Source organism: Bombina bombina, chromosome 12 (assembly GCF_027579735.1).
Source record: "Bombina bombina isolate aBomBom1 chromosome 12, aBomBom1.pri, whole genome shotgun sequence".
NCBI lineage: Eukaryota > Metazoa > Chordata > Amphibia > Anura > Bombinatoridae > Bombina > Bombina bombina.
In genome coordinates, this window is record NC_069510.1 from 108,676,346 (window position 1) to 108,703,386 (window position 27,041).

The 27,041-nt window shown below is 38.9% G+C and overlaps 1 protein-coding gene across 1 annotated transcript; it reads left to right on the forward strand.

The window, feature by feature from the left end:
• Positions 1–1,317: 1,317 nt before the first annotated feature.
• Positions 1,318–26,462, forward strand: DPM2 (dolichyl-phosphate mannosyltransferase subunit 2, regulatory). Its single transcript, XM_053695907.1, has 4 exons — positions 1,318–1,406; positions 1,490–1,579; positions 9,508–9,610; positions 25,733–26,462. The coding sequence occupies exons 1-4, from the start codon at positions 1,404–1,406 to the stop codon at positions 25,789–25,791; spliced, it is 255 nt and encodes an 84-aa protein (XP_053551882.1). The 5' UTR covers positions 1,318–1,403; the 3' UTR covers positions 25,792–26,462.
• Positions 26,463–27,041: the final 579 nt, after the last annotated feature.

A 27,041-nucleotide genomic window follows, 5' to 3' on the forward strand; every position in this document is an offset into this window, starting at 1 on the left:
TCACCCGGCACTGTGCCGCCACCTCACCTCCCCCTCCCAGTTATATATTGAACACCTTGAAACCCTAAACAAGATAGAGACTTATCATTAAAGTAGCTTCCCACTAAAGTCACATTAAAAAAAGTATTTTTATTGCACAACCACATACAACAAACCTATTTTCCAGTGATCGTACGCTTGTTAAATGCATACATATTTTAGAATACAAAGTTTAATTACTTGCAGTCAATAAGGTAGTATTTGTGTTTTATTTTATTAGAATAAGTGGGGGATTTGTGGTTACTGATGCATGCTTTGATGGTTCTATAACATAACGTCCTAGAAACTAAAGCATTCCTTAAAGAAACACTTTTCCGGATTTGGGCCACATTGGATCACGGTACTTGGAGTTTAAAGGGACAGTCAACACCAGAATTTTTGTTGTTTAAAAAGATAGATAATCCCTGTATTACCCATTCCCTAGTTTTGCAAAACCAACACTGTTATATTAATAATATACTTTTTACTTCTGTTACTAACTTGTATCTAAGCATCTTCTGACCGCCCCTAATCACATGACTTTTAATTATTTTGCATATAGTTGCATTTTAGCCAATTCGTGCAGTGTCTGCCACTAGCCACGGGCGTGAGCACAATGCTATCTATATGGCCTACACGAGCTTGTTCTCCCCTGCTGTGAAAAGTAAATAAAATAGAGGCGGCCTTCAAGGGCTTAGAAATTATCATATGAGCTTTCCTAGGTTTGCTTTCAACTAGAATACCAAGAGAACAAAGCAAAATTGTTCATAAAAGTAAATTGGAAAGTTGTTTAAAATTACATGCCCTATTTGAAAAATGAGTTTTTTTTTGGACTTGACTGTCCCTTTAAGGGAGATTGCATTCCATTTGCTGGCATCAGGGAGCCGCTATTACAATCAGGGAGAGTTGGGATGTCTGCATTGTTTTATAGGACAGTTGTCCTCACTCTGAATACTTTTTGTTTATGTCAACATAGTCCCTGTCCCCTATTAGAGCTGTCTTTAACAACCAGTAAACATGTGTACTATACTATATCAACCATGCACGCACACAAGTGTGATGTCTGCTAGTTTTAATTCAGAAGAGCTTTTACTTTTTTCCATTTAAAATGTATTACAATTGCCGCCTTCAAATCTTTACAGGGTATATTTAAATATTTCGAGCATTACACAATAGTACGTTTATACCATTACCCACCCTAACTAACACGGTCACTGACAAAGCGCGCTAGCTATGCAACTAAAATACAATTGCTTGCAATTTGCTTATGCTAATGGGCGTGTAGCCAGCAGTGGGCCACGTGACCTGAACTATGTAACAATTACTACAACTCCCAAGATGCTCTGGCGCAGTGAGGGCGGAAGTGATAGAGTACTCGTGTACTAATGGTGAGTTGGGGGAATAATGTCACTAATTATTGTATTAACGGAGAGATACGTTTCCCGTGCGTGACTTTCCGTGTGTGTTACAGGCGACAGCACATGACTGTGTAGCCGGGGCCGGGCTGGTGGCCCTCAGTACCTTGATCTTCATCTATTACACAGTGTGGGTCATCTGTCTGGTAAGTATCCCTGTCGTATATCTATATATGTATCATCCACTTATATGTATATGTTGTTTTACCCCCTGACCCTCATGTAAATACTTTTACCCCCCTGACCCTTATGTATATATTGTTTTATCTCCTTGACCCTCATGTGTATATACTGTTACTCCCATGACCCTCATGTGTATATACTGTTACCCACCTGAGACTCATGTCTGTGTATACTTTTACCCCCCTTACACGTGTGTTGCGTGTTACCCCTTGACCCTCATGTGTGTGTGTTGCACGTTACCCCATGACCATCATGTTGTGCATTACCCCTTGACCCACACACGTGTGTTGACCCTTGCACGAGTGCGTTGCCCGTTACCCCTTGACCCTTGCACGCGTGCGTTGCCCGTTACCCCTTGACCCTTGCACGCGTGCGTTGCCCGTTACCCCTTGACCCTTGCACACGTGCGTTGCCGTTACCCCTTGACCCTCGCACGCGTGTGCGTTGCACGTTACCCCTTGACCCTCGCACGCGTGTGCGTTGCGCGTTACCCCTTGACCCTCGCACGTGTGTGCGTTGCGCGTTACCCCTTGACCCTCACACATGCAGCTGTGCACAAGCCTCACATTAACATGCAAAATGCCAAGCGTTGGCTAGGGGGGTGTAAAGCCGCCACTGGACTCTGGAGCAGTAGTGATAGTGTTCTAATGGTGAGTCGGGAGGGGAGAATAATGTCACTGATAACATTATAAACATTAGTTGCTTCTAAGTTTGTGCAGCAGATTGGGGAAGGCCGTTTCCAGCATGACTGCCCCTGCACAAAGTGAGGTCCATGAAGACACGGTTTGGTGTGGAGAAACTTGAGTGGCCTGTACAGAGCTCTGACCTCAGCTCCACTGAACACCTTTGGGATAAATTGGAACGCCGATTGCTAGCCAGACCTTGTCGTCCAACATCAGTGCCTGACCTTACAAATCATCTTTAGGCTGAATGTGCCCAAATTCAAACAGATACTCTCCAAAATCTTGTAGAAAGTCTTCCAAGATGAGTTGCGGCTGTTGCAGATGCAAAGGTGGCAGCAACTCTATATTTATACCTAATGGTTTTTGAACAGAATGTCCAACAAGCTCATATAGGTGTGATGGTCAGGTTTACACATAGTTTTGGCCGTACAGTGTATATAAATGTGTAGCACATAATACATACATGAGGGTCAGGGGGTAACTCACAGTATATACCCTCTGACTTTGAAGTACATTCTATGTGTTACCCTCTAACACTCATATATTGTGTGTTACACTTTGACCTTTATGTATATACTGTGTTACCCCTTCACTCTCCTATGTATATACTGTGTGTTACCCCTCACTCTCATATGTATAACCCCAATTCCGAAAAAGTTGGGACAGTATGGAAAATGCAAAAAAACCAGAGTCATTAGAAAATTCAATTCACCCTGTACTATATTGACAACACATTATTTGATGTTTTACTTTGATAATTTAATGTATTTTTGAAAATATACACTCCTTTCAAATCTGATGACTGCAACGCACTCCAAAAAAGTTGGGACAGGGGCAGTTTAGGACTAATAGCGATGTGACAAGTTGAAATAAGGTGATGTGAGGCAATCGTGTAATCATAGTATATAAGGAGCCTCCAGAAAAGGCCTAGTCCTTTCAAGAGCAAGAATGGGTCAAGGCTCGCCAATCTTTCAACAGATGCGGCAGCGATTAATCCAACACTTTGAGAACAACATTCCCCAAAGACAAATCATTAGGATTTTGGGCATTTCACCTTCTGCAGTGCACTAAATAATTTAAAGATTCAAGGAATCTGGTCAAATCCCGGTGCATAAAGGGCAAGGCTGAAAACCACTTCTGAATGCTCGTGATCTCCGATCCCTCAGATGTTACGGTCTCAAAAACTGTCATGAGTCTGAAATGGATATCCTGACATGGGCTCGGGAATACTGTGGTAAACCTTCGTCAGTCAACACCATTTGCCATTGCATCCACAGATGCATTAAGGATTTACTATGCAAAGCAGGAGCCATACATCAACACTGTCCAGAAGCGCCGCCGACTTCTCTGGGCTCGGTCTCATCTGAGATGGACAGTAGCTCAGTGGAATCGTGTTTTGTGGTCCGACGAGTCGGCATTTCAAATAGTTTTTGGAAAAAACAGCCATTGTGTTCTCCGGGCCAGAGAGAAAAAGGACCATCCAAACTGTTATCAGCTTCAACCACGCGCATTCAGAAGTTGTCCAAAAAACAGCGTCTTTCATGGTATGGGGGGGGTTCAGAGCCCATGGCATGGGTAACTTGGACACCTGTGAGGGCACCATTAATGCAGACTGCCCCCTTATTTCAGTTCATTTGACAGATTTTTTTAGCCCTCAGTGCTCACTCCTCGGTAAATTCACGTGGTGTTGTTATCTATGTGAACAATGCAACACACACACACAAAAAAAAAAGTCCAGCACTCACTCACAAGCTCTAAGCTAGGATTGAAAGCAAAACTGGAAGAGTCAGTTACCGCATTTGGCCAAATGGGACAAGCTCAGGTACCACGTCAAGGTCTCTTCCAAAAACCTGGGTCCCTAATACAGCCATACAAATGCAGTCTGGATTAACAAATGCAGGCTCTTAATCAAAAAACTGGGAACAAGTCAGGGTGAAACACATGAACGAATGCCCACTAGTGGTGAAAAACTGTCAAATGCAGAGGCAGCCTTCAAGGTCTAATAAATTAGCATATGAACTTCCTAGGTTTAGCTTTCAACTAAGAATATCAAGAGAACAAAACAAAATTGGTGATAAAAGTAAATTGGAAAGTTGTTTAAAATGACATGCCCTATTTGAATCATGAAAGTTTTTTTTAGACTTGACTGTCCCTTTTTAATAAGTGTTATTAAAAGAAAAGGTGATGTTACACAGTGGTAAGCAGTCGACTGTCCCAACTTTTTTGGAACGTGTTGCAGTCATCAGATTTGAAATAAATGTATATTTTCAAAAATACATAACATTCACAAAGTAGGACATAAATTAATGTGTTTTCAATATAGTACAGGGTGAATTGAATGTTCAAATAACTTTTTTGCATTTTCCATACTGACCCAACTTTTTCAGAATTGGGGTTGTATATACTGTGTTGTTATCCCCCTCACCCTCGTGTGTGTATATACTGTGTTGTTATCCCCCTCACCCTCGTGTGTGTATATACTGTGTTGTTATCCCCCCTCACCCTCGTGTGTGTGTGTGTGTGTATAAACTATGTTATCTCCCTCACCCTCGTGTGTGTGTGTATATACTGTGTTGTTATCCCCCTCACCCTCGTGTGTGTATATACTGTGTTGTTATCCCCCTCACCCTCGTGTGTGTGTGTGTGTGTATAAACTATGTTATCTCCCTCACCCTCGTGTGTGTGTGTATATACTGTGTTGTTATCCCCCTCACCCTCGTGTGTGTATATACTGTGTTGTTATCCCCCTCACCCTCGTGTGTGTGTGTGTGTATATACTGTGTTGTTATCCCCCTCACCCTCTGTGTGTGTGTATATACTATGTTATCTCACTCACCCTCGTGTGTGTGTGTGTGTATATACTGTGTTGTTATCCCCCTCACCCTCGTGTGTGTGTGTATATACTGTGTTGTTATCCCCCTCACCCTCGTGTGTGTGTGTATATACTGTGTTGTTATCCCCCTCACCCTTGTGTGTGTGTGTGTATATACTGTGTTGTTATCCCCCTCACTCTCGTGTGTGTGTATATACTGTGTTGTTATCCCCCCTCACCCTCGTGTGTGTGTATATACTGTGTTGTTATCCCCCCTCACCCTCGTGTGTGTGTGTGTATATACTGTGTTGTTATCCCCCTCACTCTCGTGTGTGTGTGTATATACTGTGTTGTTATCCCCCTCACCCTCGTGTGTGTGTGTGTGTATATACTGTGTTGTTATCCCCCTCACCCTCGTGTGTGTGTGTGTATATACTGTGTTGTTATCCCCCTCACCCTCGTGTGTGTGTGTGTGTGTATATACTGTGTTGTTATCTCCCTCACCCTCGTGTGTGTATATACTATGTTATCCCCCTCACCCTCGTGTGTGTGTATATACTGTGTTGTTATCCCCCTCACCCTCGTGTGTGTGTATATACTGTGTTGTTATCCCCCTCACCCTCGTGTGTGTGTATATACTGTGTTGTTATCCCCCTCACCCTCGTGTGTGTGTATATACTGTGTTGTTATCCCCCTCACCCTCGTGTGTGTGTATATACTGTGTTGTTATCCCCCTCACCCTCGTGTGTGTATATACTGTGTTGTTATCCCCCTCACCCTCGTGTGTGTATATACTGTGTTGTTATCCCCCTCACCCTCGTGTGTGTGTGTGTATATACTGTGTTGTTATCCCCCTCACCCTCGTGTGTGTATATACTGTTGTTATCCCCCTCACTCTCGTGTGTGTGTATATACTGTGTTGTTATCCCCCTCACTCTCGTGTGTGTGTATATACTGTGTTGTTATCCCCCTCACTCTCGTGTGTGTGTGTGTATATACTGTGTTGTTATCCCCCTCACTCTCGTGTGTGTGTATATACTGTGTTGTTATCCCCCTCACTCTCGTGTGTGTGTGTATATACTGTGTTGTTATCCCCCTCACCCTCGTGTGTGTGTATATACTGTGTTGTTATCCCCCTCACCCTGGTGTGTGTATATACTGTGTTGTTATCCCCCTCACCCTCGTGTGTGTGTGTGTATATACTGTGTTGTTATCCCCCTCACCCTCGTGTGTGTGTATATACTGTGTTGTTATCCCCCTCACCCTCGTGTGTGTGTGTGTGTATATACTGTGTTGTTATCCCCCTCACCCTCGTGTGTGTGTGTATATACTGTGTTGTTATCCCCCTCACCCTCGTGTGTGTGTGTATATACTGTGTTGTTATCCCCCTCACCCTCGTGTGTGTGTGTATATACTGTGTTGTTATCCCCCTCACCCTTGTGTGTGTGTGTATATACTGTGTTGTTATCCCCCTCACTCTCGTGTGTGTGTATATACTGTGTTGTTATCCCCCCTCACCCTCGTGTGTGTGTATATACTGTGTTGTTATCCCCCCTCACCCTCGTGTGTGTGTGTGTATATACTGTGTTGTTATCCCCCTCACTCTCGTGTGTGTGTGTGTATATACTGTGTTGTTATCCCCCTCACCCTCGTGTGTGTGTGTGTGTATATACTGTGTTGTTATCTCCCTCACCCTCGTGTGTGTATATACTATGTTATCCCCCTCACCCGTGTGCGTGCATGTGTGTGTGTGTATATACTGTGTTGTTATCCCCCTCACCCTCGTGTGTGTGTATATACTGTGTTGTTATCCCCCTCACCCTCGTGTGTGTGTATATACTGTGTTGTTATCCCCCTCACCCTCGTGTGTGTATATACTGTGTTGTTATCCCCCTCACCCTCGTGTGTGTATATACTGTGTTGTTATCCCCCTCACCCTCGTGTGTGTGTGTGTGTGTATATACTGAGTTGTTATCCCCCTCACCCTCGTGTGTGTATATACTGTTGTTATCCCCCTCACTCTCGTGTGTGTGTATATACTGTGTTGTTATCCCCCTCACTCTCGTGTGTGTGTATATACTGTGTTGTTATCCCCCTCACTCTCGTGTGTGTGTATATACTGTGTTGTTATCCCCCTCACTCTCGTGTGTGTGTATATACTGTGTTGTTATCCCCCTCACTCTCGTGTGTGTGTGTGTATATACTGTGTTGTTATCCCCCTCACTCTCGTGTGTGTGTGTGTATATACTGTGTTGTTATCCCCCTCACTCTCGTGTGTGTGTGTGTATATACTGTGTTGTTATCCCCCTCACCCTCGTGTGTGTGTGTGTGTGTGTATATACTGTGTTGTTATCCCCCTCACCCTGGTGTGTGTATATACTGTGTTGTTATCCCCCTCACCCTCGTGTGTGTGTGTATATACTGTGTTGTTATCCCCCTCACCCTCGTGTGTGTGTATATACTGTGTTGTTATCCCCCTCACCCTCGTGTGTGTGTGTGTATATACTGTGTTGTTATCCCCCTCACTCTCGTGTGTGTGTATATACTGTGTTGTTATCCCCCTCACCCTCGTGTGTGTGTATATACTGTGTTGTTATCTCCCTCACCCTCGTGTGTGTATATACTATGTTATCCCCCTCACCCGTGTGCGTGCGTGTGTGTGTATATACTGTGTTGTTATCCCCCTCACTCTCGTGTGTGTGTATATACTGTGTTGTTATCCCCCTCACTCTCGTGTGTGTGTATATACTGTGTTGTTATCCCCCTCACTCTCGTGTGTGTGTATATACTGTGTTGTTATCCCCCTCACTCTCGTGTGTGTGTATATACTGTGTTGTTATCCCCCTCACCCTCGTGTGTGTGTATATACTGTGTTGTTATCCCCCTCACCCTCGTGTGTGTGTGTATATACTGTGTTGTTATCCCCCTCACCCTCGTGTGTGTGTGTGTGTGTATATACTGTGTTGTTATCCCCCTCACCCTCGTGTGTGTGTGTGTGTGTGTATATACTGTGTTGTTATCCCCCTCACCCTCGTGTGTGTGTGTGTGTGTATATACTGTGTTGTTATCCCCCTCACCCTCGTGTGTGTGTATATACTGTGTTGTTATCCCCCTCACCCTCGTGTGTGTATATACTGTGTTGTTATCTCCCTCACCCTCGTGTGTGTATATACTGTGTTGTTATCCCCCTCACCCTCGTGTGTGTATATACTGTGTTGTTATCTCCCTCACCCTCGTGTGTGTATATACTGTGTTGTTATCTCCCTCACCCTCGTGTGTGTATATACTGTGTTGTTATCTCCCTCACCCTCGTGTGTGTATATACTGTGTTGTTATCTCCCTCACCCTCGTGTGTGTATATACTGTGTTGTTATCCCCCTCACCCTCGTGTGTGTATATACTGTGTTGTTATCCCCCTCACCCTCGTGTGTGTATATACTGTGTTGTTATCCCCCTCACCCTCGTGTGTGTATATACTGTGTTGTTATCCCCCTCACCCTCGTGTGTGTATATACTGTGTTGTTATCCCCCTCACCCTCGTGTGTGTGTGTATATACTGTGTTGTTATCTCCCTCACCCTCGTGTGTGTATATACTGTGTTGTTATCCCCCTCACCCTCGTGTGTGTATATACTGTGTTGTTATCCCCCTCACCCTCGTGTGTGTATATATACTGTGTTGTTATCCCCCTCACCCTCGTGTGTGTATATACTGTGTTGTTATCCCCCTCACCCTCGTGTGTGTGTATATACTGTGTTGTTATCTCCCTCACCCTCGTGTGTGTATATACTATGTTATCCCCCTCACCCGTGTGTGTGTGTATATACTGTGTTGTTATCCCCCTCACCCTGGTGTGTGTGTATATACTGTGTTGTTATTCCCCTCACCCTCGTGTGTGTGTGTGTATATACTGTGTTGTTATCCCCCTCACCCTCGTGTGTGTGTGTATATATACTGTGTTGTTATCCCCCTCACCCTCGTGTGTGTGTATATATACTGTGTTGTTATCCCCCTCACCCTGGTGTGTGTGTATATACTGTGTTGTTATTCCCCTCACCCTCGTGTGTGTGTGTGTATATACTGTGTTGTTATCCCCCTCACCCTCGTGTGTGTGTGTGTATATACTGTGTTGTTATCCCCCTCACCCTTGTGTGTGTGTGTATATACTGTGTTGTTATCCCCCTCACTCTTGTGTGTGTGTGTGTGTATATACTGTGTTGTTATCCCCCTCACTCTCGTGTGTGTGTATATACTGTGTTGTTATCCCCCTCACCCTCGTGTGTGTGTGTATATACTGTGGGTCATCTGTCTGTATTCTGTGTTATTGGGTGTGTATGACATTCTACTCTGACATTGTGTACAGATACTTATTACACAACCTCTTCTTTCTCCCTCAGCCTTTTATTGACAGTGACCATGTGATTCACACATTCTTCCTGCCTAGGGAATACTCTGTACTGCTACCCTTACTGGCAGCCTTGGTACTGCTGCTTTTTATGGGTGAGTTCTTCTATACGAGAATGGGGGATATCGCAGGCTTCTGGACCGGGGGTATATGGAAGGGGGGGTTATAGTTGAAATATTTTAGCATAGTATCCATAAAACACAATAGTATTTTTTTACCCAGGGCATGTTACAATATTTAATGCATGTTGTTTCTCATCCCTTGTGACTATATATAATTTTGAGGGAGATTTAATTCCATTAAGTGCAGTTCCTAATTAACTTGTATCACATTTATCTTGAATCATCCTGGAATGTGCAAGAAAACATTAGGTTTCCCACTGATGCCGCTGTTAGCAATATTGTTTAACTTGTCTTCCTGCTGCTAGATGACTGCTTAAAGGGACAGTCTACTCCAGAACATTTATTGTTTAAAAAGATAGGTAATCCTTTTATTATAAATTCACTATTTCAATAGAGAGAGACATGAAGAGGACACAGTAGTGTCCTCTCCAAAGAAAGACAGGGATTTCAGCACTCCAAAAATTTTTTTACTCTTTAATAAGAGGAAAGTATTCAATTTATATATGTTAAATGTAAAAAAATGGTGCTCCCCACCCCAGCGCAACCTGATCAGTGGCCGGGCCCCCTAAATCAAACCACACATAGTTAGTTAATAAATTGGTTTTATTACAAGTGCGAATAAAAATCAAGTGTTTCAGAGTATAAAAAACACATAGAAAAAGCTGGCCAGCTCACATTGGTTGCTAACAATGCAAAGATAATCACCTTGAATATAGTTAATTATAGTTAAGTTATTTGGCAACACCCCAAGCCAGTGGGTAGCCCTGTGAATTCACAGGAATCTGCTACCATGGATATAGAAGGGGATCCATGCAAAATAACTGAGAAAACAACAACAAGTATTGGCAACACCTCTCTGAGGATAACCCAAACTAATTGGAAATATGTTATCATGAGGAAAATACCTGAGGATCTATGCCTAATACTTCTAAATACAAGCAAAAAGTTACATGCAAGTTGTTATAACATGTAAAGCTTATTTTTACACTTTCGTACTAATGGACAGCACCCTTACCAGAGGATAGCACCAATATGATAAAAGGTTAAAGCTATCATAGTACACCATACACGGGATCTATGTCCATTGAATACTACTAGCGTAATCACAGCAAATATGAACCATTAGCATAAAATGTATCAAGCAGGCAAGAAAAGGGAGAACATATTAGAGAGACACTTATATTTCATTGCAACATGTACTGAAAGTTGTTGCAAACAGAGAACACTCTGTTACTTGGTTTCCTAAGGAGTGTGTTCCATTTAGAAAGTTAGACTCGATAGGCCAAAGATACTTATCAAGTGACTCCTGAATATTCGGTTCTCCGTTGCGGCCTTATAACATAGCCTGATCTGGTTACAACGATTTACTTATTATGGGGATTCCCGGACTGTATTTGCAGCCAATATGGTTCCAAAAGCTGTGTTAGACATTTGCATCGAGCAAACAACGTGAAGCTTGATTCCCAGCTGTGCGATAGTGACGTTCCACGCCAACGGCCGTTTCACCCCCCACGTGACTTAGACGTCATTGGGGCTTCCTCAGGGCGTATGATTCAAAGTCCCATACTCGTTCTATTTAAACTCAGCCCATCTCCTGGATTGGTGAAAATATTTAGCGATAATTTGCACAGCATATTTTTATATGCTGCACACAATAAAAGAAAAAACAAACAAAATAAACTAATAATCTAAAGCATGTTAATTCAGTATTTGCACTTACTCCAAGGTTGTGTTACCAACACTTTTCTAAGAGTAGCATTACAATAATATTAGCACTTGCCCAATATTTAAGCTTGTTTAAAGCCTTTTGGTTCGCCTCGGGTACAGCGGATGCAGTAGATGACGAGCATTAGGAAAACTCGCATATTACCACAAATTACCACAGTCCCCAATATAGTAACAATTGGAACTATAGAGTCCATATAAAAAATGTACTTTTTCAGCTTGTTATTATTTATTGAAGACAATATACATATTGGAGTGGTGGGTAAAGGAGTAAGGGTTAATTATTTGCAGATTATTAGAAGAAAGGTTAGTTATTTACACTTTTCTACAGCAAAATAGATGGACAGTAAAAGAATGGCCTACAGTTACTTATTCATTCAAAATTTTACAGTTTTGAGTAGATGATGATATTAAATGATATTAAAGAAAAGGGGCAAAATCAAATTTTTCATTTAATCCTTTTGGTGATAGTGTTTTTAATCTATATATCCAAGCTACCTCTTTTCTAAGTAGTAGATTGTCTATATCACCACCTCTACCATGAAGAGAGCATTTCTCAATGCCTATTACTTTGAGGTCATCCACTGAACAATTGTGACAAAGTTTAAAGTGTAGAGCTATATTACTATTAATATTTCCTTCCTTTGCGTTAGCAATATCATTGCGATGTTCTGTAACTCTATCTTTCAAGATTCTCTTAGTTTTTCCTGTATAGTAAAGGGGGCACGGGCAATACAGTAGATATATTACATTGTCAGACTTGCAATTTATAAATTGTCTAATCTCATACGTTTTATCACCAGTACTAAATTGTTTGGTTTTAACCAAAAATCTACAAAATACGCAATTTCCACATTGAAAACAACCTTTTAATTTTTGTCGTTTTTCTAGCCAATTTTGTGTTTTTGGATTGCGTGAAAAATCACTTTTTACTAATCTGTCTTTTAGATTAGGGGCCCTATGTGCTACCAGAGATGGAAAGTCACCTACAACACTTTTAATGCTTTCATCTGAAAGCAAAAATTGCCATTTGCTGTTTAGAATATTGCGGACTTGATTCCAGTGACCATTATATTCTGTAATGAACCTCACTCTATTATCTGTTTTTTTTTTTCTCCTTTTTCTCCCACAATAGGGAGTCTCTATCAGTTTTAAGTGCCTGATTCATTGCATATTTTACATTGCGATTAGAATATCCTCTTGTTTTAAACCGATTTGCCATTTCTTCTGCATGTGTCTTATATTTAGTTTTACTGGAGCAGTTCCTCCGAAGTCTGAGGAACTGCCCAGTTGGTATTCCTCTAATAAGGGACGGTGGGTGGTGACTAGACGCCTGCAACAATGTGTTTCTTGCAGTAGTTTTTCTATATATTTCTGTGGTGAGTTTATTTCCTTCTTTTTGGATTATAATATCTAAAAAAGGTAGTTTTGATACATTATATTCATAGGTAAGAAATAGATTTAAATTGTTATTATTTAAATAGGAGACAAATTCTTTTAAAGTTGTCACGGAGCCTTTCCACAGTATGAATATGTCGTCCACATAGCGACGCCACATCAATACTGAGGAGTTTATTAATTCATTATATTCTTCAAAGACGACAAGAAGCTCCCATAAGCCTAGATAAAGGCATGCATATGAGGGGGGCACAAGTTGCCCCCATTGCTGTACCTCTAATTTGTCTGTAGAACTTATTGTCGAATTTGAAAACATTATTTTCCAAAATAAATTTTAGCAAATCAGTTACAAATTTACTGTGTTTTTCGAAATGAGTACCTCTGGATTCAAGGAAATGTATGGCTGCTTCAATTCCTAGGGAGTGAGGGATGGAAGAATAGAGGGCTTCCACATCTAATGACACTAGTAGAGTGTCCTCCTCCACTTCTATCCCATCTAACTGCCTTAGCAGATCAGTAGTATCTAATACTACTGTAGTCAGTAGTATTATCAGTAGTATCAGTAGTATCTAATACTATCAGTAGTATCTAATTCTACTAATACTAATACTAGTAGGCAGAGAAGAAACAAAGGGTTTAAGGTAGTTATCCACATAGTTACCAATATGCTCCGTGACACTACCGATCCCCGAAATTATAGGACGTCCAGGAGGGTCCTGCATATTTTTATGTAATTTGGGGATACAATAAAAAACCGGTATTTTGGGAAATTTCACATATAAATAGTCACATTGTTTCTTACTAATGACTCCATCTTTTCTTGCTTTATTGAGTATATGTAGACGTTCGCCTTGTATCTTGTTTATAGGATTCTCTTTCACTTGTTCCTATTGGTCTTTATTATTTAATTGTCGTTTAACCTCCAAAGCATAGTTTTTCTCATTCATAATAACTAAATTTCCGCCCTTATCGGCCTGCTTTATGATAATACCAGGGGTATTCATGAGTTCTTGTAGGGCAATTCTTTCCTGCCTAGATAGATTATCATCGATTATTTTATCGATTGGTAATTTCTCAATTTCTTTTTCAACCTCTTTAACAAAGAGGTTAACTGCTGGTACTAGAGATAGGGGTGGCATATATTTTGACTTTGGTCTAAATTTAGATGTTGGACAAAGCATGCCTTGTGCAGGATGTATTTTAGTTGTTAAAGGGACAGTCTAGTCAAAAATAAACTTTCATGATTCAGATAGGGCATGCAATTTTAAATAACTTTCCAATTTACTTCTATTATCTAATTTGCTCAATTCTTTAGATATCCTTTGTTGAAGAAATAGCAATGCACATGTGTGAGCCAATCACACAAGGCTTCTAGGTGCAGCAACCAATCAGCAGCTACTGATCTTATCTAGATATGCTTTTCAGCAAGTGATATCAAGAGAATGAAGCAAATTAGATAATGGAAGTAAATTAGAAAGTTGTTTAAAATGACACGCTCTTTCTAAATCACGAAAGAAAAAAATTGGCTTTCATGTCCCTTTAATTCTGCTATAGTGTCACTAGGGAATTCTTCTATTTCACCCTCTCTAATAAGATTTTCCAAGATCATAAGGGTATCTTTATCTTCCTCAGTGATATTAATCTGCTCTGTCTAAATATTTATTTTTATTTTTAGACATAACTTGTGAAAGAACAATTTTTCTGGCGAATAAATGCAAATCTTTTACTACAGTGAACTTGTCCAAACTTCTTGCTGGACAAAATGAAAGACCTTTTTTTAACAAGCTAATGTGTGCTTGATTCGAAGGAAATTTGGACAAGTTCACTATTTGTAGTTCATCTTTTACTATTGGGGTATCTAATATCCCCCCCGATAGTCCCTTCTTGTTCTCATCCTGGGTTCTAGGGGACCCCGTCCCCCTCTTGTTCTTCCCATATATCTGCTCCTTATCTGACGATGGCCCCCTCTGTTCGAATTCATGGCTTGATCCATTTGGGAATCTATTCCTTTGTCTCTTTCTACCTCCTCTTCTCCTTTTGCAATATTCCTTACTCCATTTTTTGACTCATTTTTTGTATGATCTATTTCTATATCCGACCCATCTGTTCCTGAGTCATAGGAACCCCTATTCATGAAATATGTATACACCTGATTCTTTTTGTAATCGTCCCTGTCTCTAGCTAGTTTGCGTCTTTTTCTTACTTTAATTTCTTGTTGTAACTTTGAAATTATTTCTTTTGTCTCATCATTTAATTTACCAAATTTTTGGTCTGATTCAAAATTATTTAATACTTTCAAAGTTTCATCAAGCTCAGTTTTAATTTTTTCCAGCTTATTTTTGTTTTTATTCACCATTTTCTGCATTAGATCTAGGGAACAATTAGTTAAACTTTCGTGCCACTCTTCCATAAAGCTATCTCCATCCTCATCCTCTCTGAGATTTGACCCTGGGTCTAAATGCAAGCGGAGTCCTCTAGGTATAATTTTTAATTCAATGTAGTTCTCTAAACTATATTTTTCAGCACCTAATTTAACCTGTTTTGATAGTAAATTTCGATATTTTTTAAAAGCTCCGTATATATTCATAACTACCTCACCATCTACATTTTGCATTTTCATGGAGTGTTTCTCCCAGTTCTGCTTCCCACTGCTCGTCCAATACTACAAACGCCATACCTGTGGCGGACAAAAAATTACAAAAGATAAAATCCTTTTATTACCCAATCCCCAGTATCGCATAACCAACACAGTTACCTCTGCAGACTGCCCCCTTATTTCAGCATTTTAGCCAACCATTGCTGACCCACAGGAGTTAGCACAATGCTTTCTATATGGCACACATGAACTAGCACTGTCAAACTGTGAAAAACTGGTAAAATGCACTGAGATAAGAGGTGGCCTTCAAGTGCTTAGAAATTTAGCATATGAGCCTACCTAGAGAACAATTAAAATTTGATTATAAAAGTAAATTGGAAAGTTGTTTAAAACTGCATGCCCCATCTGAATCATGAAAGTTTAATTGACTTGACTGTCCCCTTTAAGCCAGTGTTTCCCAAAACCCAGTTCTCAGGACCCTTAACAGGCCAGCTATTCACTATATCTTAAAGGGACGCTGAACCCAATTTTTTTCTTTTGTAATTCAGATAGAGCATGCAATTTTAAGCAACTTTCTAATTTACTCCTATTATCAATTTTTATTTGTTCTCCTTGCTATCCTTATTTGAAAAAGAAGGCATCTAAGCTTTTTTTTGGGGGGTTCAGTCCTGGACAGCACTTTTTTTTTTATTGGTGGATTCATTTATCCACCAATCGGCAAGAACAACCCAGGTTGTTCACCAAATATGGGCCGGCATCTTAACTTACATTCTTGCATTTCAAATAAAGATACCAAGAGAATGAAGAACATTTGATAATAGAAGTAAATTAGACAGTTGCTTAAAATGTCATGCTCTATCTGAATCACAAAAGGGAAAAAAAATTGGGTTCAGTGTCCCTTTAACTAGAGCTCAGGTGAAATAATAATCTCAAGGGTGAGAGCAGGTTAGTAACCATGGTTACTGATCAGCTGATTATTTCACTGGTGCTCTAGTTAACCCCTTAAGGACCAAGGACGTATGCCGTACGTCCTAAAAAAAAATACACTTAACGACCGAGGGCGTACGCCCTTGGTCTTGGAAAGCTTCCAGCCGCTTCCCGGTTATTTCAGTGATGCCTGGCTATCGAGGCATCCTGCAATAACATTTTTTACTCCTCTGATGCAGAGAGCCACTACAGGAAAAAAAAAAAAAAATCTAATTCTAAACTGGGTATTGGAAGACAGCTGCCAGTACCCAAGATGGCTCCCAATAAGGTAGAGAGGGAGGGTTAGAGAGCTGTTTGGGGGCGGGGGTCAGGTGGATCCTACACAGCAGCATATGTAAATATGCTATAAAAATAAAATAAACGATACCTTTTTTATTTTAGTACTGGCAGACTTTCTGCCAGTACTTAAGATGGCAGGGACAATTGTGGGGTGGGGGAGGGAAGAGAGCTGTTTGGGAGGGATTATGGGATGTGATGAGTCAGGTGGGAAGCTGGTCTCTACACTAAAGCTAAAATTAACCCTACAAGCTCCCTAATTAACCCCTTCACTGCTAGCCATAATACACGTGTGATGCGCAGTGGCATTAAGCGGCCTTCTAATTACCAAAAAGCAACGCCAAAGTCATATATGTCTGCTATTTCTGAACAAAGGGGATCCCAGGGAAGCATTTACAACCATTTGTACCATAATTGCACACACTGTTTGTAAATAATTTCAGTGAGAAACCTAAAGTTTGTGAATTTTTAACACTTTTTTTTTTTTTTAATTTGATCGCATTTGGTGGTGAAATAGTGGCATGAAAAATACCAAGATGGACCTAGATCAATACTTGGGGTTGTCTACTACACTAAAGCTAAAATTAACCCTAGAAGCTCCCTAATTAACCCCTTCACTGAGGGGCATAATACACGTGTGGTGCACAGTGGCATTTAGCAGCGTTCTAATTACCAAAGCCATATATGTTTGCTATTTCTGAACAAAGGGGATCCCAGAGAAGCATTTACAACCATTTATGCCATAATTGCACAAGTTGTTTGTAAATAATTTCAGTGAGAAACCTAAAGTTTGTCAAAAAGTGAACAATTTTTTTTATTTGATCACATTTGGCGGTGAAATGGTGGCATGAAATATACCAAAATGGGCCTAGATGAATACTTTGGGATGTCTGCTAAAAAAATATATATACATGTCAAGGGATATTCAGGGATTCCTGAAAGATATCAGTGTCCCAATTTAAATGTATCTAGCGCTAATTTTGAAAATAAAATGGTTTGGAAATAGCAAAGTGCTACTTGTATTTATTGCACTATAACTTGCAAAGAACATGTAAACATTGGGTATTTCTCAGGACAAAATTTAGAAACTATTTAGCATGGGTGTTTTTTTGGTGGTTGTAGATGTGTAACAGATTCTGGGGGTCAAAGTTAGAAAAAGTGTGGGGGTTTTTTTCCTTTTTTTTTTTCCTCCATATTTTATAAAAATTTTTTATAGTAAATTATAAGATATGATGAAAATAATGGTATCTTTAGAAAGTCAATTTAATGGCGAGAAAAACTGTATATAATATGTGTGGGTATAGTAAATGAGTAAGAGGAAAATTACAGCTAAACAAAACACTGCAAAAATGTAAAAATAGCCTTGGTCCCAAACAGACAGAAAATGGAAAAGTGCTGTGGTCATTAAGGGGTTAAAGGGACAGCCAAGTCCAAAAAAAAAACTTTCATGATTTAAATAGGGAATGTAATTTTTTTTTTAAATTCATTGTTATTATATATATTTCAACATATATATGCAATTACATAATTTTCAAGGAGAAGGAAATGAGAGAAAGAACATCAAAAAATAAATGTAAACAATTCCTCAGCCTTCCTGACCTATAGTGACCTAAATAATAATTATACTCTATTAAGTCTTATATCTCAGGGTTCCTGTTGAATTATTTTGTTCACTTTTTCCATAATATCTCAGTTCCATACACCTACTGGTGATAATAATAGTACCAACAAAACAAAACAAACAAACAAAAAAAAAAAAGGGAAAAGGTTTTGCCTCGGACCCTCCTCCTCTCCCCCCCTCACCTCGCAACTCCGGACCTTATACAATTACCATATCCCTAATAAAACCATCTCTGTATTCTGAAAGGGAAAAATAATATAATCAATCTCTGTTGTAGGGAGGGACTTAATAAATGGTGCCCATTTATCAAAGAATTTTCTGATATCTGTTTCGTTATTGATATTCGTATCACGTTGCTCTATGATACATTGTTTTTTAAGATAATTTTTAACTTCAATTACCGTGGGTATTTCTTTCGTCTTCCATTTTTTAAATATTAAATATCTGGCTGCTAGGATAGAAACTTTAATTATCTTTTTATTCATTTGTTGTTCTACTAGATTGTCGCAGCAGAATATGACTAAAATTGCCGAAAGTTCAAAAGGGGAAATCTTAAGGGAGGTATTAAGCCAATATTCAAGTTTGCACCAGAATTGTCTAATCAGGGGACATTTAAACATCATGTGCATAATATCTGTGGCATCTAGGGAGTATTTAGGACATTTATAAAAATTAGGGTTCTGGAGTTTATGACCTTTTTCTGGTGTATAATGAAATCTATGCAGCAATTTAAGATGTGATTCTCTCCATGTTGTTGAGAGAGTGGTCTGTGCCACCATGTGAATGGATTTTTGAATAAATTTACAATTTATATACTCTTGTTCCAGGATTAGTCTCCAGTCTTGAGCCACTTTCTCCAGAGTGCGTTTCCCTTCTTCAGCTCCTAATAAATAGTAACAATATGAAATGGACATACGACCATTTTTAACTAATGTTAACCAATCCTCTATTTCGCCGAGTTCCCAGTTCCATTCCCCCTCCCTCATTAGTCCAGACACAAAATGCCTCACCTGCAAAAATGCGAAGAACTCCTTATTGGAGAGGTTGAAGCTGTTCTTAATTTCTTCAAATGTTTTGAAGCACTTATTGTCCTTATCGACAAATTGTATTATCGTTTTTAGTCCTATTAATTGCCAGTTTTTGAAAACTGCAGAGTCAATACCAGCTTGAAATAAAGGGTTCCCTCTTAAGGGGAGATATTTGGAGACCTTACAATTGAAGGACAAAAGTTTCCCTATCTTCCACCAAGCCTTTAATGGATTAATAATTGCTTTAATTTTCTTAATTCTAGGTGGCATATCTTTAAACGCACAGTGAAGTAAAGCACAAGGGAGATATGGGTCGCATATGTTCTCTTCTAATGCATTGTTCAAAACATAATTATTGCCTGAAATCCAGTCAGCAGCTATACGTGCTAAAAAAGCGAGATTATAAAGCCGCAAATTAGGTAGTGCAAATGCTGTAAATAGCTTGGCATGTGTTAATTTATTCAGAGATATCCTAGGTTTCCTTTTCTGCCATATAAAACTTCTAAGCCAGCTGTTAAGGCTTCGGATGTCCTTGTCAAATAGTATTAATGCTGTATTCTGTAATATGTACAGTAGTTTAGGAAGGAGAACCATCTTGAACAGGGCTATCCGTCCTGGTATAGAGAGGGGTAAGTTTTCCCATGATCTAAGTTTGTCTTTAAATGCTGTTAATATTGGGGGGATATTAAGATTGTAAAGGTCATGTGGATTCGTGGGTATTACTATACCTAAGTACTTAAATGAGTCTTTGACTGTTTTAAAAGGACTAAACAGAAATGAGTCTTTATTCTTTCGAAGCCAGTAAATCTCAGATTTAGAGACATTAGTTTTATATCCAGAAAATAAACCAAATTGGTTAATAATTTGTAAGAGCTTGGGAATATTAACCTGAGAATTTGACAAATAGACAAGGATGTCATCTGCATATAGTGCCAGTTTCATCTCCTGTCTACCAATCATAATACCTTCCAGCTGTGATCTGATCCTTATGGCCAATGGCTCGATAGCTAGATTAAAAAGGAGGGGAGAGAGGGGGCATCCCTGCCTAGTTCCTCTATTGAGCACAATTTGAGAAGAAACAATGTTATTGACAATTATGCTAGTGGATGGAAGACTGTATAAATTTTGTATAAATTTAAGGAAGTTACCTTTAAACCCAAACTGATCCAGCGAGGTAAAAAGATGATCATGTTGTATTGAATCAAACGCCTTTTCTGCGTCGATTGCCACAATAGCTAGATCTGGGATGTAATCCCCTTCCTCTCTCTCCCTCCCTTCAGCATTGTAAAAATATTCCGAAACCAGTAAAACTTCTCTAATTTTGGCTGAAGAATTTCGTGAATTCAGAAAGCCTGCTTGATCTTTATGTATAATATCAGATAAGAACCCCTGCAATCTTTTGGCCAAGATAGACATAAAAACCTTATAGTCTACATTTAATAAGGCAATCGGTCTATATGACTCCCTATATACTGGATCTTTTCCACCTTTAAGAATAAGAGTAGTGAAAGATGCTGAAAAGGCTTTCGGTACCAATTCTCCTTTAATATACATAGCATTATATGCCTGATTAAGATGGGGAGCAATCTCCGATGTCAAAATCTTATAGAACTCACTTGGTAAGCCATCCGGCCCTGAGGCCTTATTTGTAGCTAGTTCGAAAATCACTTTCTCTACTTCCTCGACCCTTATCGGGGCATTAAGAGTTTCCAATACTTCTGCGGAAAGCTTAGGGCAATTTATTTTGCTCCAAAAATCCTCTGCTTGTATTGAGTCAGATTTTCTTAGTGAGTATATCTCTTGGTAATATCTAGCCATTTCTTCATGTATATCTGAGCTCTTTGTAAGGAGCTTCTCATCTACAAGAAGTTTTTCAATGAGTGGTGACTTTCTATCATTCCTAACCAAGTTTGCAAGTAATTTTCCAGATTTATTTCCATATCTATACAGTTTAGATTGTAGTTTCAAATCAGACTGGGTTTCTCTATATATTGCAAATGTATCTTTCTCATTTTTTGCCCGAATATAGCTTGCCCAGTTAGCTGGATTTTTAGTCAGAAGTAAGCGATTATATGAATTAATCAAGGCATTATTTAGTTCTTTTTCTCTAGCTCTTAGCTTTTTGCTGATCATTGCACTATATGAGATAATTTCACCTCTGATGACTGCTTTAGCCGCTTCCCAGAGAATTAATGGGCGTTCCCAATATTCCCTGTTACATTGAATATAGTCCTCAAATTTGATCCTCAAATGAGCTTTAAATTTCATGTCTGTTGCCAAGAAGGAGGGGAAATGTAATTTTTAAACAACTTTCAAATTTACTTTATCACCAATTTTGCTTTGTTCTCTTGGAATTCTTAGTTGAAAGCTAAACCTAGGAGGTTCATATGCTAATTTATTAGGCCTTGAAGACTGCCTCTAATCTGAATGCATTTTGACCACTAGAGGGCATTAGTTCATGTGTTTCATATAGATAACATTGAACTCATGCATGTGAAGTTACCCTGGAGTGAGCACTGATTGGCTAAGATGTAAGTCTGTCAAAAAAACTGAAATAAGGGGGCAGTTTGCTAAATGCAAGTCAATAGATAATAAATAAAAAGTCATGTGATCAGGAGCCTGTCAGAAGATGCTTAGATACAAGGTAATCACAGAGGTAAAAAGTGTATTTCTATAACAGTGTTAGTTATGCAAAACTGGGGAATGGGTAATAAAGGGATTATCTTTCTTTTTAAAGAACAATAATTCTGGTGTTGACTGTCCCTTTAAGATATAATGAATATCTGCCCATTTTGGGAGAATGGAGTACGTCACTGGTATTCAAACCTGTACTCAGGCCTCCCCAACAGGCCAGGTTTTCTGTATTATCTTGAATGAGAGCAGGTAAAATAACCGTTACTAACCAGCTGATTATTTCACCTGTGTTCTAGTTCAGATAACCTTATAATGTGGCCTGTTAGGGAGACTGAGTACAGGTTTGGAAACCAGTGGAGTATGTTAATGATATCTTGTTATATCACTTTGGCGGATAGTGTTCAGATGTTAGTAATACTATTACTATAAGATCAGTTATACATCCATTCACAATTGAAAGGGGCACTGAAATAGCCAATAAGACGATTCAGCAAATTCCATTTTCAAAATGGTTAAATAATATTTTTTCTAAAATGTGTTGGGTCACAAACAATGTCTAAATGGAAACTAAAACTTCAGGGACAATTCTATGGAACCTATGACCTGTTTATTGTTACTCTTGGTTTTAAAATCAATATTATTTCATATATTTATTGATTAATTTATTAAAGGGACACTAAACCCAAATTTTTTATTTTATGATTCAGATTTTAAAATAGTCTGTATTATTATACGCATTGTGTGCAGGGTTTCCACCTCAGTCATTAAAGGGATAGTCTAGTCAAAATTCAACTTTTAATGATCCAGATAGAGCAGCAACCTTCTAATTTACTCCTATTATCATTTTTTTTTCTTCTTCGTTCTCTTGGTATCTTTATTTGAATGTAAGCTTAGGAGCCAGCCCATTTTTGGTTCAGCACCTGGGTAGCGCTTGCTGATTGTTGGCTACATTTAGACACCAATAAGAAGGTGCTACCCAGTTGCTAAACCAAAAATGGGCTGGCTCCTAAGTTTACATTCTTGTTTTTCAAATAAAGATACCAAGAGAATGAAAACAAAATTGATAATAGGAGTAAATTAGAAAGTTCCTTAAAATTTCCTGCAGTTTGAGTCATTAAAGTTTAATTTTGCCTAGACTATCCCTTTAATTTCAACACTGGACAGCGCACAAATAGCGACAATGAACAGCACTATTCAATTTCAGAGTTGCTTCCATTTCCCTGCCCCCTGTAGTCATGTGACAACCATCAGCCAATCACAAAACATAGACATGAGTCATAAAATAAATTTTGACTTGAGTGCAAAAATGGCATGGTCTAATTTTGTTTCAGCGTGTAATGTTTGTACTACTGCCTGTAGAGCGCTGTGTGTTTAAAGGGACACTGAACCCAATTTTTTTCTTTTGTGATTTAGATAGAGCATGCAATTTTAAGCAACTTTCTAATTTACTCCTATTATCACATTTTCTTCATTCTCTTGGTATCTTTATTTGAAAAGCATGAATGTAAGTTTAGATGCCGGCCCATTTTTGGTGAACAACATGGGTTGTTGCTGATTGGTGGATAAATTCACCCACCAATAAACAAGTGCTGTCCAGGTGCTGAACCAAAAATTGGCTGGCTCCTTAGCCTAGATGCCTTCTTTTTTAAATAAAGATAGCAAGTGAACGAAGAAAATTTGATAATAGCAGTAAATTAGAAAGTTGTTTAAAATTGCATGCTCTATCTGAATCGCAATTTTTTTTTTTTTTGGGTTCAGTGTCCCTTTAACCCCCTCAAAGAGATTAAACACAGAGATAAAGTATTATTAGGGAGTCACAGCTGGTGGTGATCGGTGGGGTCATGCAACTGCTGCTTGCAATTGCCTCGCCTGCTGTTTCCTGCCCGGGACCTGCAGTTCCCAACACAACTTTTAACCCCTTTGCATGATTTTAAAGGAGTTCCACAGCGAGCAGTTACAAACGTCATATGCATGCCTTTTTTATATATGCACTTTCATATTCACTCTAGAATACATTTGATTGGTGTCCCTTTAAAGGAAAGGGGACAGTAAAGCAAAAATGAAACATTCATGATTCAGATAAAATGCTGCTGTTACACAAGTTTTCAGCTTACACCAGTTATCAAATTTGCTTCGTTTTCCTGGTATCCTTTGAGGAAAAGCATACCTAGGTAGGCTCAGGAGCAGAAATGCACTATTGGGAACTATCTGCTGATTGGCTGCACATATATGCCTCTTGTCATTGGTCCACCATAAGTTCTTAGCTGGTTCCCAGTAGTGAATTGCTTATATTTCAACAAAGGATAGCAAGAGAATGAAGCAAATTAGATAATATAAGTAATTTGGAAAGTTGTTTAAAAATGTGCGCTCTGTCTTAATCATGGGGAAAAAAGCTTTTCTGCGTAACGTTGATGTTTCCTGGTGCTACTTAAAATGCCCAGAAATATGATTCACCACCTTGTTCTCGATCCTGGACCCAGAAAGTGATTTAAATTTTTATTTTCTTTAAGGTTTCCAAAATGTATAGTTAATTCTGGATTAATAATACAAAAATCAAGTCTTCTAGTTTACCATATTGAAGCCTCTGAACTTTTCTTTCTTTGACACTTTGAATGAATTTTAACCAATGTAGGAATCTAGTTAACCAGCTTCCTCCTAGGTTGTTTTTTTTTCCCTCCCTGCCTGATCTTTCATATGTTTTACCATTAGTACAGATGAGTTTATATTTACCAGAAATCATTTTTTTTGTAATCAAAATGATGTGAAGATCTGGAATGTAACCATTTGTTTGGGAATCATAAGATATACTATTGGGTATGCCTATAGTATACTCTTTTACCTGTCCTCTATACCAGGGGTCACCAACCTTGGGCCCCCAGATATTTTGGAACTACACTTCCCATGATACTCAGACAGCCTAAATATAAAGTGTGGGGTGTTTTTGGAACTACATTTCCCATGATGCTGAGACACTTAAAGGGACACTCAATCAAAATGAAACTTTCATTATTCAGATAGAGCATGCCATTCTAAACAACTTTCCAATATACTTCTATTAACAGAATGTGCATAGTCTTTTTATATTTAAACTTTTTGAGTCACCAGCTCCTACTGAGCATGTGCAAGAATAAGTGTGCATGCATTTGTGAATGGCTGATTGCTGTCACATGGTACGTGTATGCATTTGTGATTGGCTGATGGCTGTCACATGGTGCAGGGGGAGTGGAAAAAGACATAACTTTTAAAATGGTCAGAAAAAAAATCTACTACTCATTTGAAGTTCAGACTAAGTGCTATTGCATTGTCTTGTTATCTTGCATTTGTTGATTATGCAAATCTACTGTGTTGACTGGTGGAAATGTAGACAGCCTAAAGTGTCATGAGTCAGAACATACCATTTTTAAGAACTTTCCTAATTATTTCTATTCTCAAATTTGCATTGCTGCTCCCGAGCCTACCTAGATATGCTTTACAACAAAGAATACCAAAAGAACAAAAAACTGGAATAATTGAAGTAAATTGGGAAAGTTGTATAAAATTGAGTGTTCTATCTGATTTTATAAAATTGGGTTTCATGTACTTTTTAAATAACTCTCGCTGGAAGGAAAAATATCTAATGAATTCTGGGAAGTTTTTACTTACTCCAGGTGATACAATTAAATATATCCACCTGTTCATGAATTACTTATAGGGAATTTATAGCATTGCACATATAACCTACTCTGTAATTTCTAGATGGCTTCCTGATGGGGCCTGAGCAGCCATTAGGCAAAGCGTAGCGTTTTATTGACATGATTGTGTGACCCTTATCCTCTTTCTCTCCTGCTCAGGAATCTTTGTTACTTTCGTTATGTGGAAAAGTCGGAGCCCTAAGAAGAAATCTGAGTGAAGACAAAGCCTTAGTTGTACAAATCCTTTGTGACTGTCGTAGACAGCGGTGAATAAAATGTCACTTCTCTGCACAACGCCAGTTTTCCGGGCCTGGAAAAGAAGACTTTAGTAAGCTCTGTTTTGCCACTGGAAAAAAACTGCAGTTATGCAGCTCAAGCCTAGCTAAATTCACTAAGCAGTCTCTCCAGCTTCATCAGTTATGTAGCTCGTTCACTAAAGAATGGAGAGTTAAGAGAGCTTTAGTGAATCAACTCCATACAGTTAAATAGGAGCTGCTGACGTCGGTGAACCTGGAGAAACCGTTAGTGAATTTTGCCTATTATTCCTCTGACTGTTGTGGAAAACATCCAGACAACACTTCCACCTAGTGGTAAAATGCTGTCAGCACACCTATACTCCATGGTGCATGGGCTAACTTGCTGAAGATTCTCAGAGGAATGGATCTGCTGTATATTTATTAGGGTGACAGACTGTATCCCACTGTATGATCAGTATACATTGTGCTGTTTAGTAGATCTTCCTAGCGCTGTTATCAGATATTCTCCTTATAAAGGACAACCAGAAACGGGCCACAATGTGTTCAAACGTTAATTTAACCTTTCCACTGCGGTAAATGTAAATCTAGAGGCTGCTCTTTATCTGATGTTTAAATAAATAATAAAAACACGACCTTTTATTGCCTTCTTGGAGATTTTTCTGATCATGCATCACATTAGTGCTCAGAACGTAAGCTTCAAAGTCTGTGTTTTCTTGCTCAAAAAGTAACATTTATTTTTTATTGCTTAAAGTAGGATTTTTTTTTACAGAAAAGAAAGGGGGAAAAAAACTGAATGACCTGTCGCAGAACATAAATTTCAACCAATACCATCAAATAAACAGAAAGTTATCTACCTTAAATACCGTAGGCGTTTCTATATATCTAGCTTATAAATAGATATTGAAGGTGGACTCAACCTCAAAAAAGAAATCAAATCTAGTACTTCCTTTTTCTTTAATAATATAAACAAAGTAAAAAAAAAAAATACACCAAGATCTTCCAATCTATAGGATACCAAGAGGTTGCATGAACGATTGAGACAAAATCTATGGAATGTCAAAATAGGTGTAAGCTTTGCAGTTGCGTCGCTAATGGGAATGACATAATCACTTTGTCCCATTTTTGTAAGAAGTTTTTCACTTTGTTCTCTGTAAATATCAATTGGTCATATTGCTCCAGAACTATTTAAAATCTGATGCTCTTTATAAAGG

Excerpts from the sequence above, each read along its gene's own strand:
- DPM2 (XM_053695907.1), top strand. Across the intron at positions 1,580-9,507 it reads CAGTGTGGGTCATCTGTCTG|CCTTTTATTGACAGTGACCA; the intron begins GTAAGTATCCCT and ends TTTCTCCCTCAG. Across the intron at positions 9,611-25,732 it reads GGTACTGCTGCTTTTTATGG|GAATCTTTGTTACTTTCGTT; the intron begins GTGAGTTCTTCT and ends TCTCCTGCTCAG.